We start from the raw sequence: 18,124 nt of genomic DNA, 5'->3' as shown, positions 1-18,124 counted from the left end.
GTAATTTTGTCTAAAATTTATGACTATAAAAGAAAAGATACTAAATGTAAAGAATAAAAAGGAACATCTAAAATGGAAACGTAAAGAACAAAATGGAACAGAGGGAGTACAGTTTTTAAAAACATGAAAATTTTTCACCTGATTGCCTACATGACGTCATTGTGGGCCCCACCAACAGTTTTGTTTTCAACTTCATTCCTTTTTCTAACCTTAATATTTGATTTTTATTGCAAATCTAAATTATTCAAACAAACCACTAATTTAGGTACCTAATTTGCAAAATTGGGGCTAACTATAAAACGGTGTTCATCATTTAGGGTTTTGAAATGAAAATAGGAGTTTGTTATTTAGTGATTAATTGATGAAATTGGGACTATTATGCATTGATTTAACGTATTATGTCTTTAATTAGTACTGAAATTGATATTATTGTTAAAAAATTATTACTAAATTTTAATATGAAAAATTAGGGTTCATATGTAATTTAGGGATATTTTAAAATCAAATGTTTTTCTAAATTATGATTTACAATCCTAAATTGAGCATATATATTAGTTATGTATAGAGTTAACCAATGTAAATAATGCTTATTTTGAAAAATTATTCAGTTTGAAAAATTCCCCATATTTGGGATAAACCCTAAATGAAGAACAACAAATTATAATTGGCACATATTAGTAACTTAATTATGTTCGTGTGAGCTTGGATTATGTTAAATCGACAACTAAATGCTTTTCCCTTTTTTTTTTTTGAAGAAACTAAATGCTTTTCCCTAATCTAATCTTAATTTATATTGAAAAAAACAACATTGAAAATGTGAATCGCGGAAGAAGAAGGCATGACGACGTCACATATGAGGGCTTGAGAAATTTGGTGGGAAATTTTCATGTTTTTAAAAGTAGTAGGTGGTAAAATTAAAAAAAAAAAAAAGAATTGTAGTCGATAATTACTGAAACGATAACAATTTTAGGCGGTTATTTCCAAAACCAAAAAAAAAAAAAAAAAAAAAAAAAAAAATAATAATAATAAAAAAAAAATTGTAAACTAACCCAAGCATGATCATCCCTCAGTCATTCATAACAACCCAATGGACACAATTGCAACAAGAGTATCACTCTTCTCCCATCTCACTTCTTCACCTCTTTCTCTTCCCTCCAAATTTCCAAGAACCCTAATTTCAATTTCAATCCCAATTCCAATTTCACTCACTAACACACTCAATCAAAGAAGAAACTACATATTTCCATCAATTTCAAAACTGGGTAGTTCCCAGAAAAACAACACTGAAATCTTCGATGAGGCGGCATTCGAAGCAAATCGCCTCACCCTTGATGCTAAAGCTCGAGAATCAATGGCGGAAGCCTCTGAAAAAGAGATGAATGAGAGTGAAGATGATGACCCAAAAGCTTGGAAATGGAAGATTAGAAAAAGGGTTTGGGATTTAATGGAAGCTCAGAATATTGCTCAATTTCCTCGACCTGTTCATCATCGTATTCCCAATTTTGTTGGTGCTCCACTTGCTGCTAACAAGGTATTCCATCAATTTTATACCCTTATTATATTGTTATCTTATGTTATTTGTGATGAATTTTTATGGGGTTTGAATGAATTTTTGGCAGTTGGGTGAATTGGATGTGTTTCTGGGGGCGAATTGTGTGAAGGTTAACCCGGATTCTCCACAGAAACAAGTCAGATTCTTGACGCTTTCTGGTTGGTGGTTGTTTTTAATTCACTGTTTTGTTTGGTGTTCGTTAGGTCTTGTATATAACGGTTGTATTGTATGCAACATAGATAGTGAGTAGTATCTGAAATCGCGTAAAAGTCTATTCTTTGTCAAAATGATTACTATGTGAATTGTGGTTTGCGGGTGACTAAACTTGTTGTATATAAAATACACCTGGTGTTACAAGCTCTTGTTGTTGTTGTTGGTAGTTTGGGTTGCATTAGGTCCTCCTAATACTATGGTATTGAGCTGACTGTTGCATTAGCACATTTTCAGCCGTTGCTTATAATGAATTGTTGAGTAGTGAAGAATTTGAATTTGAGGGTATCAAAGACTTGCTGGGAATTGCTGTTTGAAATTTAGCTATGTTTTGTTGATAATTGCTTGACCTTCAAGGTTTCAGGCAATATATATTACGCAATCATACTAAGGCCCCATTTGGTTTAATGTAAAACATTTTCAATGGAAAATTAGTTTTCATGGAAAACATATTTTCAAGAAAAAACACAATTGCAAATTAGTTTTCCTTTGTTTGGTTGCATACAAGAAAAGTCCAAGAAAAATAAAAAAATAAGAGTGGAAATGTAAAGATGAATGAGAGGGAAGTAAAAAAAGAGGTAAGGAGGAGAGAGGAAAATGTGGCTTCCCTTGTTTTTGGAAGGAAAATGTTTTCCATCATTAAGGATGGAATTTTCCACCCTTGAAAAATTGTTTTCCACTCCTTAACAAACCAAACAAAGGAAAATGGGAAAAAATGGAAAATTCATTTTCCATGAAAACATTTTACATCAAACCAAACAGGGCCTAAGTAAAATTTGATGGAGATTTTGCTTCACGTCCACAATATAAAAAGTGTTTGAATGATTATATGCTGTGAATTCATAGGTTAATCTTTGCTTTTCAGATTGAGTTATAAAGGAGAGAGCCTCTGTGCAACTATAGTTATGGGGGTTACGTTTTGTATATCTGCCCCCACTTATTTTTATGTAGGGCTCTAGGCTTGTGAGCTGTTCAACCAAAAAGAGGAAGCTTAGAACTCTTATACTGAGTGGTGAATAGTTGAATTTTCTTAATAGAACGAATCTGTGAAATATAAATACATTTCAGTGAACAATAGATTTATTTTCTTTAAAGTGGTTTGGAATATGAAGTTCTGAACCATATTGGAAGGCAAGTGCAGCTCTTAATAGTAATAGATGGACACCCCCGAATTTTGTGTTCGCTGTAGACCAATATTAAATAATGTTTTAAATCTTGATAGAATTGACACTACAGAAATAATATGGAAATCCATAATGTTCAATATTAAAATTTAGAACATCTTGTTTTTATAGCAATCCATAAAGACTTTCACATGCTTGTGCAACACACCCACTCCCACCTCCCGTGACTATCACCTACAGCAGACGCCAGAGGAGGGCAGCAGGAACAGAGCACCAACAACAACAATCCTTGGCAGCAACAAGAGAAGCAGGGGACCGTTGAGCAACAGAGCAGACCAGCTACTTTTGGGTGTTTGTTTGTAATGCACTAAATTAGAAAGAGGACAAGAAGAGCACTTGTAAGAATTAAGGCATTGTTGCCACTTTTAGCTTAGTAGTAGTAGTATAAATAGTTGCTGTCTAGGAAAGGAGAGGGTATCCAGAAAATATTGTATTAGTTTCCTTGGAGAGTCATGGCCTCAAGCCATGTTTAACGCTTACAAGCTTTCAAGCTAATCAAAGTTACAATCCGTCCTTCTATATTATTGTTGAGTACACGTATTCCGTTGCAGTTGGTATCAAAGCCACCATGCCGCCGACGCCGTTGACCGTGACACCGGAGAGGGTGGCGGCGCTTGAAGAACGGGTGGAAGAGATTTTTGAGAAGCTCGGAGAAGGCGAAAACTCACTCCAACACATGTTGATTAAGAGACAGGACGAGAACTTAGACAAGGTGAGGCAATCTATGGAGGGAAGGATGGATAGGTTCCGGCAGGACCCACCCAACAGGTGGGAATGACGGCGAGCCGCCAGGAGAAAACCTTGGACGAAATTCGCAACGCCCTTAAAGCCTTGGGAAAACAACCCATCGGTGGAAACGAAGAAGTGGAACAACCGATCAACGTGGGGGAATTTAACGACCAACAATTCGGTGCGGGTAGGTTCAATGGGATCCGAATTGGGAGTTGGGAAGCCGGCGGAGGAGGGGAGTACCGTAGTCGCAACGACCAACACGAGAGCCGCGGCAGCGGGAGGTTTCGGAAGTTAGATATGCCGGTGTTCGACGGTTCAGACCCGGATGGGTGGATACTCCGCGGCGAACAGTACTTCCACTTTTACCAGTTGACGGAGGTGGAGAAAATTCAGGCGGCGGTCGTCGCCATGGACGGCGACGCCTTGAGGTGGTACCAGTACCAGCCAGCGACCGATCATCAATTGGGAAGATTTGAAGTTGCACGTCTTGACTCAATTCCGACCCATCAACGCCGGCACCTTGCACGAGCAGTGGTTAGCCGTGGCGCAGGTGACGACGGTGGTGGATTACCGGAGAACCTTCATCGAGAGGGCGACACCACTTACGGATGTGCCTGAGAGTATAATGAAGGCCCAATTCGTGAACGGATTCAGAGAAGACATAAAGGCTGAGATCCGAATGCTCAACCCGATAACCCTTGAAGATGCCATGGATCTTGCGATCCGGGTCGAGGAGCGGAATCGGGTTAATGGAGTGAGGAAGACGGGTGGGTCGTACCCGAACCCGAAGCCTAGCCAATATTCCTATTTTAATCGTAGCCCTGCTGCTACTTTAGGAATTGGGTCAACCCATAACACAACCCAAAACTTTCAACCCAACCAAACCACAAATTCCAGCCCACAGCCCACAAACACTTACCGATCCAGCCCAACTCCTCAAAGCTCTGCAGCCTCAGTTTCCTACCCAAATCCAACTTACTCGATTCGCAGCAACACCTCCCCTTACCCGAGCCGTAACAACACCGGAGCAACCCAGTTCAGTGGCCAAGTGCGGCGGCTCACTGACCGAGAAATTCAGGAGAAGAAAGCTAGGGGCCTATGCTTTAGGTGTGACAGAAAATGGACGGGCCCAACTCATGTATGTGCAGCGAAGGGACTTAGTGTCCTATTGGTGGAAGAAGACGAGGAGAGTGAGGAAGGGGAGTTAGCGGTGTTGGAGAACTCCGGCGAGGCCGAAGAGGTGACCCCCACTGCCGTGTCTATGAATTCGATTATGGGGTTGACCAATCCCAAAACGATGAGACTTAAGGGTGAGATCAAAGGGGAGAGCGTGGTGGTCATGATCGACCCCGGAGCGACACAATTTTATCTCCTTGCAAGCTGTACAAAAGTTGGGACTAGAAGTGACGGGAAATGCGGTGTTTGGAGTGTCCTTGGGGAATGGCGAGAATATTAAGGGAAAGGGGCAGTGCCGAGGAGTGAGATTGAAGCTCAATGATGAAGTGGAGATTGAGGAAGAGTTTCTACCTCTCCAATTGGGTAATTCCGACATCATACTTGGAATACAGTGGTTGGAGAAGTTGGGGTCGGTCTTGACAAATTGGAAGGTGCAAGAGATGAGTTTCTCACTAGGGGGTAAGATGGTGACGGTGAAAGGAGACCCGAGCTTGGCTAAGACGGGTATTACCCTCAAAGCTATGTTCAAAACAATTAAGAAGCAAAAAGGGGGAATGTTAGTGGAGCTAAATAGGGTGGAAGGAGAACAGCCCACTAAGGCAGGAAGTGTGCCAGATTTTTTGAAGGGAGTAGTATCCGAAGTTGAAGGGGTTTTTAGTGAACCCAAGGGGTTGCCTCCGAGCCGAGGTCATGAACACGCGATCGTTCTCAAAGAAGGAAGCAATCCCGTTAGCGTGCGGCCTTATAGATACCCCCAATTTCAAAAGGACGAGATCGAGAAATTGATCCGAGAGATGCTAATGGCCGGCATCATTCGCCCAACCACGAGCCCGGTGTTGTTAGTGAAGAAAAAGGATGGTTCTCGGAGGTTTTGTGTAGATTACCGGGCTCTCAACAAGGAGACCGTCCCCGATAAATACCCAATTCCGGTGATAGATGAGTTACTTGACGAGTTGCACGGGGCACATGTGTTCACGAAGCTAGACCTTAAGGCGGGGTATCATCAAATCCTCGTGAGGCCGGAAGACACTCACAAGACGGCATTCCGAACACACGAGGGTCATTACGAGTTCTTAGTAATGCCATTCAGGTTAACGAATGCTCCGGCGACATTTCAATCATTAATGAACGAGGTATTTCGTCCGTATTTACGCAAGTTTGTACTCGTATTTTTTGATGATATACTCATATATAGTTCCACTGTGGGTACGCACATTGAACATGTTAAATTGGTGCTTGAAGTCCTTAAGGCCCATTCGTTATTTGCTAATATCAACAAATGTGAGTTTGGGAAAAATGTGGTGGCTTACTTGGGCCACATAATCTCAAGTGAGGGAGTTTCAGTGGATCAAGATAAAATCCAAGCCATGTTGAAATGGCCCACTCCAAAATCATTGAGAGATTTGAGAGGGTTTCTTGGGCTCACTGGGTATTATAGGAAATTCATTTTCCATTATGCCCAAATCGCACAGCCTTTAACTTCTCAACTCAAAAGAGATAGTTTTGGGTGGTGCGAAGCCGCGGAACAAGCATTCATGAAATTGAAGCTCGCCATGACCACCGCCCCTGTTTTGGTTATGCCGAACTTCAAGAAGTCCTTTGTGGTGGAATCCGATGCTTCGGGTTTCGGATTGGGAGCCGTGCTCATGCGAGAAGGAAGGCCCGTGGCATTTTATAGCAAAATGTTAGGGCCGAGTGGCCGGAGCAAATCGATTTACGAGAAAGAACTCATGGCCGGGTGCTTGGCGGTGCAGAAATGGAAACATTATCTTTTGGGAAGGAGGTTCATAATTAGGAGTGATCAACAAAGTTTAAGGTTTATTACTCAACAAAGAGAAGTGGGCATGGAGTATCAGCGATGGGTTCGGAAGTTAATCGGGTTCGAATTCGAAATTCATTATAAACCCGGAATAGCCAATCGGGTGGCGGATGCGTTATCAAGGAGGGGTGATGATGAAAAGGAGGCAGAATTGGTGGCTTTAGTGGCGGTACAAGGGGTGGATTGGAGCACTCTTGAGCAGGAGGTTGCCGCGGATGAGTGGATACAGCGAATGCGGGTAGAAACCGAGAGAGGGGAAGGGCAACTGGGGTTCACGGTGGAGGGTCGCCACTTATTGTACAAGGGGCGAATGGTTGTACCCCATAAGTCGGCCGTGAAATCTGCGTTAATTCGGGCTTATCATGATTCTCCGGTGGGGGGCCATGAGGGTGAAACCAAGACGTACCTACGGCTAGCCGAAGAGTGGTATTGGGTGGGGATGAGGCGTGAGATTGCAACTTGGGTCCGAGAGTGCGTGATATGTCAGCGGAATAAACATTCACAAAAGTCACCGGCGGGTCTTCTACAACCACTACCGATACCGGAGAGAGTGTGGGAAGACATTACGATGGATTTCATCGAGGGGTTACCGAAGTCAAGGGGTATGGATACGATTTTGGTGGTGGTGGATCGTTTATCCAAATATGCTCATTTTTTGGGACTCAAACACCTTTTCACGACGGTGAGCGTGGCGGATTTGTTTGCTAGGGAGATAGTGAGATTACATGGGGTGCCAAATAGCATTGTCTCGGATCGTGATAGAGTGTTTGTGAGTTCATTTTGGAGGGAGTTGTTCCGTTTGCAAGGTACGGACCTTAAGCGAAGCACCTCATACCACCCCCAAACGGATGGCCAATCGGAGGTGGTAAACAAGAGGCTAGAGACCTATTTGCGGTGTTTTGCGGGTGAGCAACCAAGGTCGTGGGCAAAATGGCTTCATTGGGCAGAATTTTCATACAATACGGCAACTCACTCATCCACCCAAATCTCCCCTTTTAAGGTCCTCTACGGGAGGGATCCACCTCGTCTCTTGAGGGTGGGCCTAGGACAAACGAGGGTGGGTACTGTGGAAGAACACTTGCAAGAGAGGGATGCTATGTTGGATGAGCTTAAAATTAATTTAATTAAAGCCCAACAAGTAATGAAAGATAATGCTGACAAGAAGAGGAGGGAGGTAGACTTTCAGGTTGGGGATCGTGTTTTTCTCAAGCTTCAACCATACCGACAGCGTTCGTTGGCAAAGAGACCCTTTGAAAAGCTAGCCGCGCGGTTTTATGGCCCATTCGAGGTGATCCAACGCATTGGCAAGGTAGCCTACAAGTTACTCTTACCGGCTGACTGTAAAATACACCCGGTGTTTCACGTTTCTCAGCTGAAACTTGCACTAGGGGCTGTCCCTAGCTCTCCGAGCATCCCAACCCAACTCACACCTGAGTTGGAACTCGTGGTGGAATCAGAGCAGGTGTTAAGCATCAGGCCGAAGCTAGGGAAGGCAGAAGGGATTGAGGTGTTGATACAATGGCAAGGGCTACCTGTTTTCGAAGCAACGTGGGAAGATGCGGAGTCCATCAAGGCGAGGTTTCCTACATTCCACCTTGAGGACAAGGTGGCTGTTTTGGGGGGGAAGTATTGCAACACACCCACTCCCACCTCCCGTGACTATCACCTACAGCAGACGCCAGAGGAGGGCAGCAGGAACAGAGCACCAACAACAACAATCCTTGGCAGCAACAAGAGAAGCAGGGGACCGTTGAGCAACAGAGCAGACCAGCTACTTTTGGGTGTTTGTTTGTAATGCACTAAATTAGAAAGAGGACAAGAAGAGCACTTGTAACAATTAAGGCATTGTTGCCACTTTTAGCTTAGTAGTAGTAGTATAAATAGTTGCTGTCTAGGAAAGGAGAGGGTATCCAGAAAATATTGTATTAGTTTCCTTGGAGAGTCATGGCCTCAAGCCATGTTTAACGCTTACAAGCTTTCAAGCTAATCAAAGTTACAATCCGTCCTTCTATATTATTGTTGAGTACACGTATTCCGTTGCAGCTTGTATGGTTAAGGGGAAGGTTTTATTGTGTTTCTGGATATCATTTCTGTTGAGCTGCTTAGTTTATGTTTTGGTCTTCTACTATTTGCTTTTTACTCAATTTCTCGAGGCTGTTGTGTTCATGCAGAGGGGAAGAAACTGCTGACTCCCCAGCCACGTTTGAGAACCGGATTCTTTTCGGTTCTTGAGTCTGAAATGTTGACTTCAAGCAATATAAATGAGGCATGCACCTCTGTAGGTGTAGCAAAATATGGAAGGCCAATTGGTCTTGATGAAAAGATCAAAGTAGACTTAATTGTCATTGGTTCAGTTGCTGTTGATCCGAACACTGGAGCCCGGCTTGGAAAGGGTGAGGTAGTTTTCCATTGCTATGATGTTTATTTTCTGTTTCCATCTCATGTATGCTACATTTGAATTTTTTTTCGTAGCAATTGGTTGCTTCTATTTATTATTTTCTTTTATAGTGATTTAGAGGCCTTCTATGATCAATTCACCATTGCATGAGCGTAATCAGCGGCACATTACTTTGACTTAGGACTGTAAAGTAGAGACAACCCTTCTAGGAAGGCTCCTTTCCACTAAAAATACCCAACCAAAATAGGCATCAGCTTTATAGAACCAGTACCAATTACGAAGAATATAACCTAAAATGCAATGCAAACTATAGAACTGTAGTCACAATAATTATAGGTCATCCCGCCAAATCCTATCAGCACTCAGCAGATGAATCCTTTTCCCCCATGATCCCTTTTATTCTACTTCTTATAGTACTCTGAATTTCCATTATTGCCGAGGCCACAGTAGGTATTTTTCCTTTCCAAAGAGCTTATTACTTGTTATCCACACTTTATGTACAATTCCTGCCACTGCTGCTGCTTCTACATTCATTCTGAACCTAGATATTTTAGCTCTCCTGCCAATCCACCCAAGTAGCAGATACAATTATATGTAGGCCAGTTTTTAGCTCTCTTCCAGTTCATCTGGTTTGTTTATATTTCTGTGCTAGTTTTATCCGTCCAGGCCTTATTCTATTGTTATACTGCACGTGTAAAACATTATACCTTTTTTTTTTCCTAATTTTTGTAAAATACCTTTAGATATATGAAGTACTATGTGAAAACTGCATGTGTAATTACTCTTCACGGCTTCGCGCTATTTAATTACCTAATATATAGTAAAAAACATAAAAACTTGAGAAAATCCCAATAACATTTTACATGATACTACTTATTATCTGTTTTTGTAGTAGAAACTACTGGTCAAAGGCTATGTAAATATGGTAGATTAAAAAAAGAATTAATAACTAGAGGATGAGTAAAATCCCAATAACATTTTACATGATATCATTTGAATCAAAACTTTATAGTAATTCATTTTCAAATTAATTCTCATCATCTTTCAATGCTTTTTTTCCTTCTATGCTTCATAAAATTCCACTTGATTTATAATGCCTTTCATTTGCTTCTAGCAGAAAAAAAGATAATCGTACATTTTGGTTATCATAAAGCGGTAGTTATACTTCCAGCAGCACATTACTTTGAGCCCTTTTAAAATTATGCGTTTGATTGATCTAAAACGAGATGTACCTGGCATGAAAAGAGTGGCATATATTAATGCGATCCATATTTCTCTTACTGGTCTGATTTTTTTTTTTTTATACATGGACTATGGAAAAGCCTGTTTTGATTTTATTTCATATCTTTGCAAGGTCTTTTGATGATTCAATGTTTGTGAAGGCTAGCTTTTAATGTCCAAAGTTTTACTGTAAATTCGTTGATAGGGATTTGCTGAACTTGAATATGGAATGCTGCGTTACATGGGGGCGATTGATGACTCCACCCCTGTCATTACTACAGGTATTTCTGATGTTCTTTGGTTTCTTATTACAAATGCCCCATTTTGATTGTATAGTTTTTCTACAGGGACTGATAATGTCTTGACATTTTAGATTTTTTTAACCTCACTCATTTTGACTAGTGCGGAGTAATTTGTCAAGATATGTATTGGGTTATGACATGAAAATATCATTAGATTTACCTTTAGATACCTTTTATCATTAATATAGCTAATAGTGACATAAATCAGTGCATGATAGAGTGGCATGATCAAAGTTGGCAGTTTTACCACAAACTGCTAATTTTGCCTATTAGAATACTGTATTTGACAGATCTTTAAATTGCAGTTGTCGCTGATGATTCCTTGTTGAATTTTCCTTTTAAATTTGGCTTTTATATACTTCCCAGTTTTCAATATAGTTTGTTTCTTTAATTTTGACTCAATCTAGCATGTATGGGACCTTCGGGTCTGTTGTTGAGTCTTATATGATGATATGCCGAAGGTTATAAGTGCCACTTCATGTAAATTTCTCTCTTTCACCTGTAATATGGGAATTGAATGTGTAATTTCATTTCAGTAATTCAGTAATTATTAAAGTGCTGTTATTGTTTAGCTAAAGTAGTTAATAATATTGCAGTGCATGATCAACAACTGGTAGATGATATTCCGGCTGAAAAGCTATTAATCCATGATGTACCAGTCGACATCATTTGCACCCCAACACAGGTCATATTCACCAATACGAATATACCTAAACCACAAGGTTAGCGATGAACAAGTTTTTCTTCCTAAAACCTTGCATTACTTCCAGTTGATTATACCTAAACCACAAGGTCATTGAATTTTCTGCAGGGATTTACTGGGAGAAACTGTCTCCTGAGAAATTGGGACAAATAAGAGTTTTGCGAGAGCTCAAGAAGAGGATCGAGCAAGAAACTGGGCAAAAGCTTCCGAGTGGTCCATCCGAGAAGCTACCCCCCACTGCACAGCGAAAGCGCCAATGATTTTCTTTCTTTTTCTAGCCCTTTGTATATTTGTGTTACATATGTAATTACTGTGAACCCTTGCACAAGCGCTTATGGTTCCAACAAGACCATAAATTATAAATATAGTAAACGTAATTCATGTCATATTGGATGATCTGATTACTTGTTACTTTTTTTAAGGGTATTTTTTTCCTTAAAAAAAGCTGCAAACAAGTTATTTTGATTAGAGGTGTCAAAATCACACCTGACCTGATACGAAAAATATCCGATTCAGATTTCAACTCGCGTAGTCGCGTGGACACAATAATTTGATATGACGCAATTTTAAAAATTGATCCAACCTAACCCGACCTGATCTTATTTGACTTGATCTGAACATCCGGATTGACACCTAATTTGTTGACCTTATTATTATTATTATTATATTTATATATATATATATATATATATATATATATATATATATATATATATATATATATATATATATATATATATATATATATATATATATATATATATATATATATATATATATATATATATATATATATATATATATATGTGACAAAATACTTGAAAATATATAGCTTGAACAATTGAAAATTGTGAGTACATAGCATCTATGCCCATGAAATCACATACACTCAAAAAAAATTAAGGGGGTGTTTGGTTGTAGGTTTTAGGTATATACTTCCTCTGTTCTTTTTTACTTGACCTGTTTCTTTTATCACGCTTGTCAATACAAAACTTTAACGATCAATAACTTAAATTCTCCATAAGTAAAAATTATAAAAGTTATATATTATGATAGTACTTATTGAGACGAATCCAAAAAGATCATACATGAATATATTTTTCCTTACATATTATTCACAAAAGACGGTCAAAGGAGGGGTGGTGAATAGTGTAAAAGTCAAAGCGGGTCAAGTAATAAAGAACGGAGGAAGTATGAGGTATGGGGTTGGAATGAGTAAAACCCAATGTTTGTTTAAGAAAAATCTATTTTTAAACTCAAAATTGAAACTCACAAAGTATGGGGTTTGGTTTAGAAAAACCAAGGGGGAGGTGGGTATGGCAAATAGCCAAATACCACACCTTTAGATATCGAATAAAAATTAAAAAACTCATTCCGAACAAGAACCAAACATGATATTTTAAGAATCAAGTTTCTACCCCCATACCATCTTAATTTAATTCCTAATTATAAATCCATACCACTTTAAAAGTTACAAAACACACACAAAAGATCATTGAACACTAAACAATTTACAATTTAGTGTATACATTAACCATTTTAAATTCACACTTAAAAATTATTATACAATTTAAGGATATGTGCTCTTTACTATCAATAATAATATTATGAGAGAATTGATACAACAAAAGCTGGAATAGCTCAGCTGGTTAGAGCGTGTGGCTGTTAACCACAAGGTCGGAGGTTCGAACCCTCCTTCTAGCGTTTTTTTTTATAATCTTTTTTGTGCTTAAGGTTTTGATAAGAATATATAACAATGGATTTTATAAAAATAAACACAAATTAAAATAAAAACATAAAGCCATATTGTCAAAAGGTCACAACATAAAATAACAAGAAGAAACTACTCTCAGGAGGAGTCATATTTTCAACTAGTCCAAATTAAAGAAGGATCCCTAGTTTCCTTCTCAATTTCTCATGCCATCTTTAATCTTCATACGTTTTCCTTTCTTGCTGCATTTTCCTTTGTTATCCATATCCTTGTTGACGAGATTCTGATATGCTTCATACATAAATGCCTCCACGCTTTCATTAAGAGTGATCTCTGTCGTATCTGGACTCTCTATCTTCTTTCTTCTCTTACGACGGTGTTTGTTTTCAAGATCACTTATCATTCCTCCACTTGAGAACAATATTTCTTCATTCACCCTAAAGCCTCGCGACTAATTTTTTTTTTAAAAAAGAAATTAATAATATATCTCATACAAGACTACTTGGTTCCCAAAAAAAAAAAAAAAAAAAAAATTAATTTTTTTTTTAAAAAAAAAAAAGTCTACAAATTTTAAATCTCATATTTACAACAACTTACACTTTTTGAATCTTGGTTGGAACCGGGTTCAAGAAAATGGATATCATAAAGAACAAATTCACCATTATAGCTTTTTCCTTTAAACCTAAATTCCCAATCCAACTTCCTTCTAGTTGACCGTTTTCCACTTGAAGTGCCCGGTTCTACAGACTGCATAAGTAAGAAAATACAAAAATTGTGAATAATACAATTCATAAGATAAAAACTACGTACAAATTTAAGGATCTGTTTGACATTGTTGTGGTTTTCTGTTTTTCAAAATATCATACAACGAGTTAAAAATTAGCCTAACTTATTATAATCATGATTATTTTGAAAATGACAACAACAAAGTGGAAAGGACCGGAAACATTAATTGGTTTTCTGTTTTTGGTGTTTTGTTTTCATAAAAACTAAAAACTATATACAAAAAATTATGTCAAACAAGTCAAATTACTTCCTTCAATGTTTTTTTGATGCCACTTTTGTAATTGCAGACTCTTTAATAATAGAAATTAAGAGGGTCATGTGATAGATAGATGAGAGAAAAAAAAATTAAGAGCCTAGGGTCCTGTGATAGGAGAGTAATAGAGAAAATTTATTTGAAAAACGGAAAAGTGATCGATACATCTAAAATAATATACTTCCGTTTCTAAAAAGTGACACATCTGATGTAAAACGGAGAAAGTTTTTTTTTTTTTTTTTTTTTTTTTTGACATTGAGGAAATACGTAATAAAAATAATCATATTAAGATAAACTTACATTATCTACTGGGTTTGCACCTTTCTGTGGCCTCTTCGGGTGGTAGCCATGGTGAACGAAGTCATCGACTTCATTAAGAGACCTAAGTTGTAAGTTGGACAATAGATGTATATAAAACTACAAAAGAAGATACAACTAATTAGTCATATAAACTAGCTAGGGTATAATATGTAGATATCTTTATAACAAAGTATAAATTTTTTTCCATACCTTATCAATTCTTTTGTTGTCGTTTCGAACGGCCATTGTTATCATCCAATCTTGCAAGCGTTCATCAAGTGAAAACCTTGACATTCTCCTCTGCTTAATGTCAAAAAGTCAAAAACCATCAAAGTACAAAAAAAAAAAAAAAAAAAAAAAAGAAGAATGGTTGTTAAAGAAATAACACACACACGCACTTGTATCTAACAATAACTTGATTCGTTTTTTAATACTTGCCGTAAAATACTAAATCAAGTGTAATTCTACATGAATTTAATCTAAATAAAAAATAATTTTTTTTTTAAAAAAAGTCTAATTTTTTTTACTCCATACAGTAGTACATTTTCGCCCTATCTAGCTAATATCAAAAGAAGAGAAGTAGATTGTGAGATATGGTGTGGAAATATTTTTTCTTAAGTGATGAAGATCGATATTTGGATCAAATACTATCTAAAGATATTTAACTAAACAATTGTAATTGAATTTTATTATACAAAATTATTGAATTTTATTATACAAAATTAAGTGTAATGATTCAAATAGTAATATAGATGTATGAAGATTTCTCCATTTCCAAATTACTAGTTTTATTACCACTGTACATTATTACATCCTACATGGCTACATAGTAACATAAGTTTTTACGGGGTGATTTACTTATTTTGGTGAAAGTAGGGAAATATATAATAGCAAATAAACAATTATATAGCTATTATATTAAAACAAACGAAACATAACACATACATTTATAGATGATTCAAAAATATAAATTATTAAGACCCGGGCCCAACAAATTAAATCCCGTTGTATCCTTAAGACAATTTTACTCCCTCTTTGATACCCAAGGTTATTGAGCAATATAATTGTCTTCCAAGATAGAACAGGTTTCGCTTCTTATGAAATGGTATTGTAATTATAAAAAAACAACAAACACACTAGATAAGAGTAACCGATACTATATGCATGTATTTTTAGGAGAAATATTGAGTACCCATGAATCAAAACAACCAGCAACTATTTATAGAAAAAGAAATTTAGATGAAAAGGTGCAAGTAATGAAATAAACAATTATTCTTTATAACTAATGAATAGTAAATGAAATAACACAACTATTCACATTAGAATTATCAATGAAAAGGTACAATTATCCAAATACACAATCCAAATAGTCATACAAATATTCATACCACAATATTGTACATTATTATTGTACAGATTCATTATTCTTCATTAATATACAAAATACATATACAAAAATAAATATCCAACTATTCAAAAAAAAAAAATAAATAAAAAGAAATAAATAATAAAAAGAAATAAAATAAATATCCAACATTATACTCATCCATCCACTTTATTTTATGTAAGATATTTCGACAATTTGATGAATTGTTTATGAACAAGGTAGACATATATGAATAATAATTATTGCATATATGTATCTTTTACCTTATAGTTATCCGTAATGGTGGAGTTTTGAGCAGCAGTAGTAGCCAACATTTCCAATGTTCTGGACTCTTCAACACGATTTTGCAAATAATTATTAACTTCAGCCAATCCATATGTCATATTCTGTAATAAAAAGTATTACTCCAAAAGTCAAAATTACAAAAACTCGTATACTTTAGACTAATGATTACCTCGATTTCGTATTATATGTAACAAGGGCTATTATTTGTGAAATTGTGAGACATAAAATATTCATTTATTGCATATAATAAGAAACGAAGGTAGTAATTAAAGTTAGGCTTGTGATGTAAAGCTTTAAGTATATATTACCACTTCAGTTGTTGCAGCATTAGCAGTAGCTTCTCCGGTTGCCATAGGTGGCGAAACATCCTCCTTTGTTGACATCCCAATTGTCACAAACGACATAGTTAAGGCCTCAACATCTGCTTGAGTGACGATATATATCCTCCATCCTATTACGTATTTAATGCAAATGCATGAATGAGCGGATATAAATACACAACAAAGTTTATTTTGAAATAAATCAAAGATACTTTGGTGACAACCTTGGTAACAAAAATAATTGAATCACACATTAAAGACTCATTTACTAATAATGTCAATTACGGAGTATAAATTAAGAAAGTTGATAATCGTCATTAATATGTATACTTGATAAATAGATAAATGTGACGACAATAATTACAATGAGATTAATTATATTTACGTAAGATTAATTTCAAATGATTTGACTTTATGTGTTCATTAAGATCGTTAGTATAATTATTTATAATATTTTGGATTAAATAACACGGTAATTTAAATGGATTTTAATATCTGGATTTATTTTAAAAATAAAAAATTAAAAAATTAATTAAAAAAAACCACTAAAATTATGATTTTTCTATATGACAAACACTATAATAATTGTGCATTGGATTATAACAACTCTAAATCTTCTACATATGGTTTCTTTAATTTTTTTGAAAGATATACAAGATTAATATTATAATTTTTATGATTTTTACCATATGAGTTTATGTAAATAAGATGAATTGTATCTTGTCAAAAAAATAAGATGAATTGTATTCCTTCCCTTCAAAATTGTAAGAACTAGATGAAGTCCGTGTGATGCACGGTTTGTTTGAATATTTCAAAATATATATATATATATTTTTTGTATTTAGATAAAATTCCTAATATCAAAAGATAATATTTTATATTTAATTAATTTAAACTTAAAGATATCATTCGTTAATTTTGCTTGTGTGGCATTTAAATTAATTAATTCTAAAAGAAATTAATAATCTCTTATTTAATTGACTACAACTAAAATTTATAATCTTACATGACGCGCTAAGAAAATTAGATCCTACGTGGCTCTCTAAAACCTCGGGAAAAAACTCCTCTTTAGATATATAAAAGATGAAGCCCATGCGATGCACGGTTTGTTTGATTTTTTTAAAATATTTTTTTTTTTGTACTTATGTGCTCAAATTTGATATATTTAGATAAAATTCCTAATATTAAAAGATAATATATAATATTTAAGTAATTTAAACATAAAAATCTCATTCGCCAATTTTGATTACATGACATTTGAATTATTTAAATCTAAAAGAAATTAATAATCTCTTATTTAATGGGCTAAGATAAAAATTTATAATCCTATATGGCGCTCTAATAAAATTAAATCCTACGTGACTCTCTAAAAACTGGGGAAAAAACTCCCCTATATATATATATATACATATATATATATATATATATATATATATATATATATATATATATATATATATATATATATATATATATATATATATATATATATATATATATATATATATATATATATATATATATATATATAAACCAAGTTATAATGAGAACCAAGGCTGAAATTAGAACTAGGAACTAATCTAGGCCCTTAGATCATGTTAATCCGACGGCTCACATGCTTCCCGTGTCATTAATGGTATTTTTGTAATATTTGAATGTTATAAACTGATTCCCAGTTTCACTTCTAAAAAGTAAATGAAAATTTAGTAAAAGTAAATGGAATCGTTCATGAAGTAAATGAAATTGCCTTAAAAGTTTAAAAACTGGAAAAAAGTTGCAAAAAAC

General features: G+C 35.9%; 2 protein-coding genes and 1 non-coding gene across 3 annotated transcripts; 2 read left to right on the top strand and 1 right to left on the bottom strand.

Annotated features, from left to right (window-relative positions):
* Positions 1-1,084: 1,084 nt before the first annotated feature.
* Positions 1,085-11,683, top strand: LOC145638023 (5-formyltetrahydrofolate cyclo-ligase-like protein COG0212). The gene is made up of 6 exons (XM_081688997.1): positions 1,085-1,531; positions 1,620-1,710; positions 8,845-9,071; positions 10,498-10,573; positions 11,191-11,316; positions 11,406-11,683. The coding sequence occupies exons 1-6, from the start codon at positions 1,088-1,090 to the stop codon at positions 11,555-11,557; spliced, it is 1,116 nt and encodes a 371-aa protein (XP_081545123.1). The 5' UTR covers positions 1,085-1,087; the 3' UTR covers positions 11,558-11,683.
* A 1,244-nt stretch (positions 11,684-12,927) lies between these two features.
* On the top strand, positions 12,928-13,001 carry TRNAN-GUU (transfer RNA asparagine (anticodon GUU)). Its single transcript has one exon. It is a non-coding gene; the product is annotated as a tRNA-Asn (tRNA).
* A 1,331-nt stretch (positions 13,002-14,332) lies between these two features.
* LOC145640421 (uncharacterized) lies at positions 14,333-16,423 on the bottom strand. Its single transcript, XM_081691704.1, has 5 exons — positions 16,328-16,423; positions 16,189-16,216; positions 15,998-16,095; positions 14,558-14,647; positions 14,333-14,464 (listed from the first exon to the last, which is right to left on the bottom strand). Exons 1-5 carry the CDS (start codon positions 16,421-16,423, stop codon positions 14,333-14,335), a joined length of 444 nt encoding a protein of 147 aa, XP_081547830.1.
* Between the last annotated feature and the right edge of the window lie 1,701 nt (positions 16,424-18,124).

This window comes from Chenopodium album, chromosome 7 (genome assembly GCF_948465745.1).
Source record: "Chenopodium album chromosome 7, dcCheAlbu1.1, whole genome shotgun sequence".
In the NCBI taxonomy this organism is placed as follows: domain Eukaryota; kingdom Viridiplantae; phylum Streptophyta; class Magnoliopsida; order Caryophyllales; family Amaranthaceae; genus Chenopodium; species Chenopodium album.
This window is presented reverse-complemented; position numbering and strand designations above follow the sequence as displayed.

Excerpts from the sequence above, each read along its gene's own strand:
- LOC145638023 (XM_081688997.1), top strand. The coding sequence starts at position 1,088 with ATGGACACAATTGCAACAAGAGTATCACTCTTCTCCCATCTCACTTCT. Across the intron at positions 1,532-1,619 it reads CTCCACTTGCTGCTAACAAG|TTGGGTGAATTGGATGTGTT; the intron begins GTATTCCATCAA and ends AATTTTTGGCAG. Across the intron at positions 1,711-8,844 it reads CAGATTCTTGACGCTTTCTG|AGGGGAAGAAACTGCTGACT; the intron begins GTTGGTGGTTGT and ends GTGTTCATGCAG.
- LOC145640421 (XM_081691704.1), bottom strand. The coding sequence starts at position 16,423 with ATGTCGTTTGTGACAATTGGGATGTCAACAAAGGAGGATGTTTCGCCA. Across the intron at positions 16,217-16,327 it reads ATGCTGCAACAACTGAAGTG|CCCTTGTTACATATAATACG; the intron begins GTAATATATACT and ends CACAAATAATAG. Across the intron at positions 14,465-14,557 it reads ACAACAAAAGAATTGATAAG|TTTTATATACATCTATTGTC; the intron begins GTATGGAAAAAA and ends CTTCTTTTGTAG.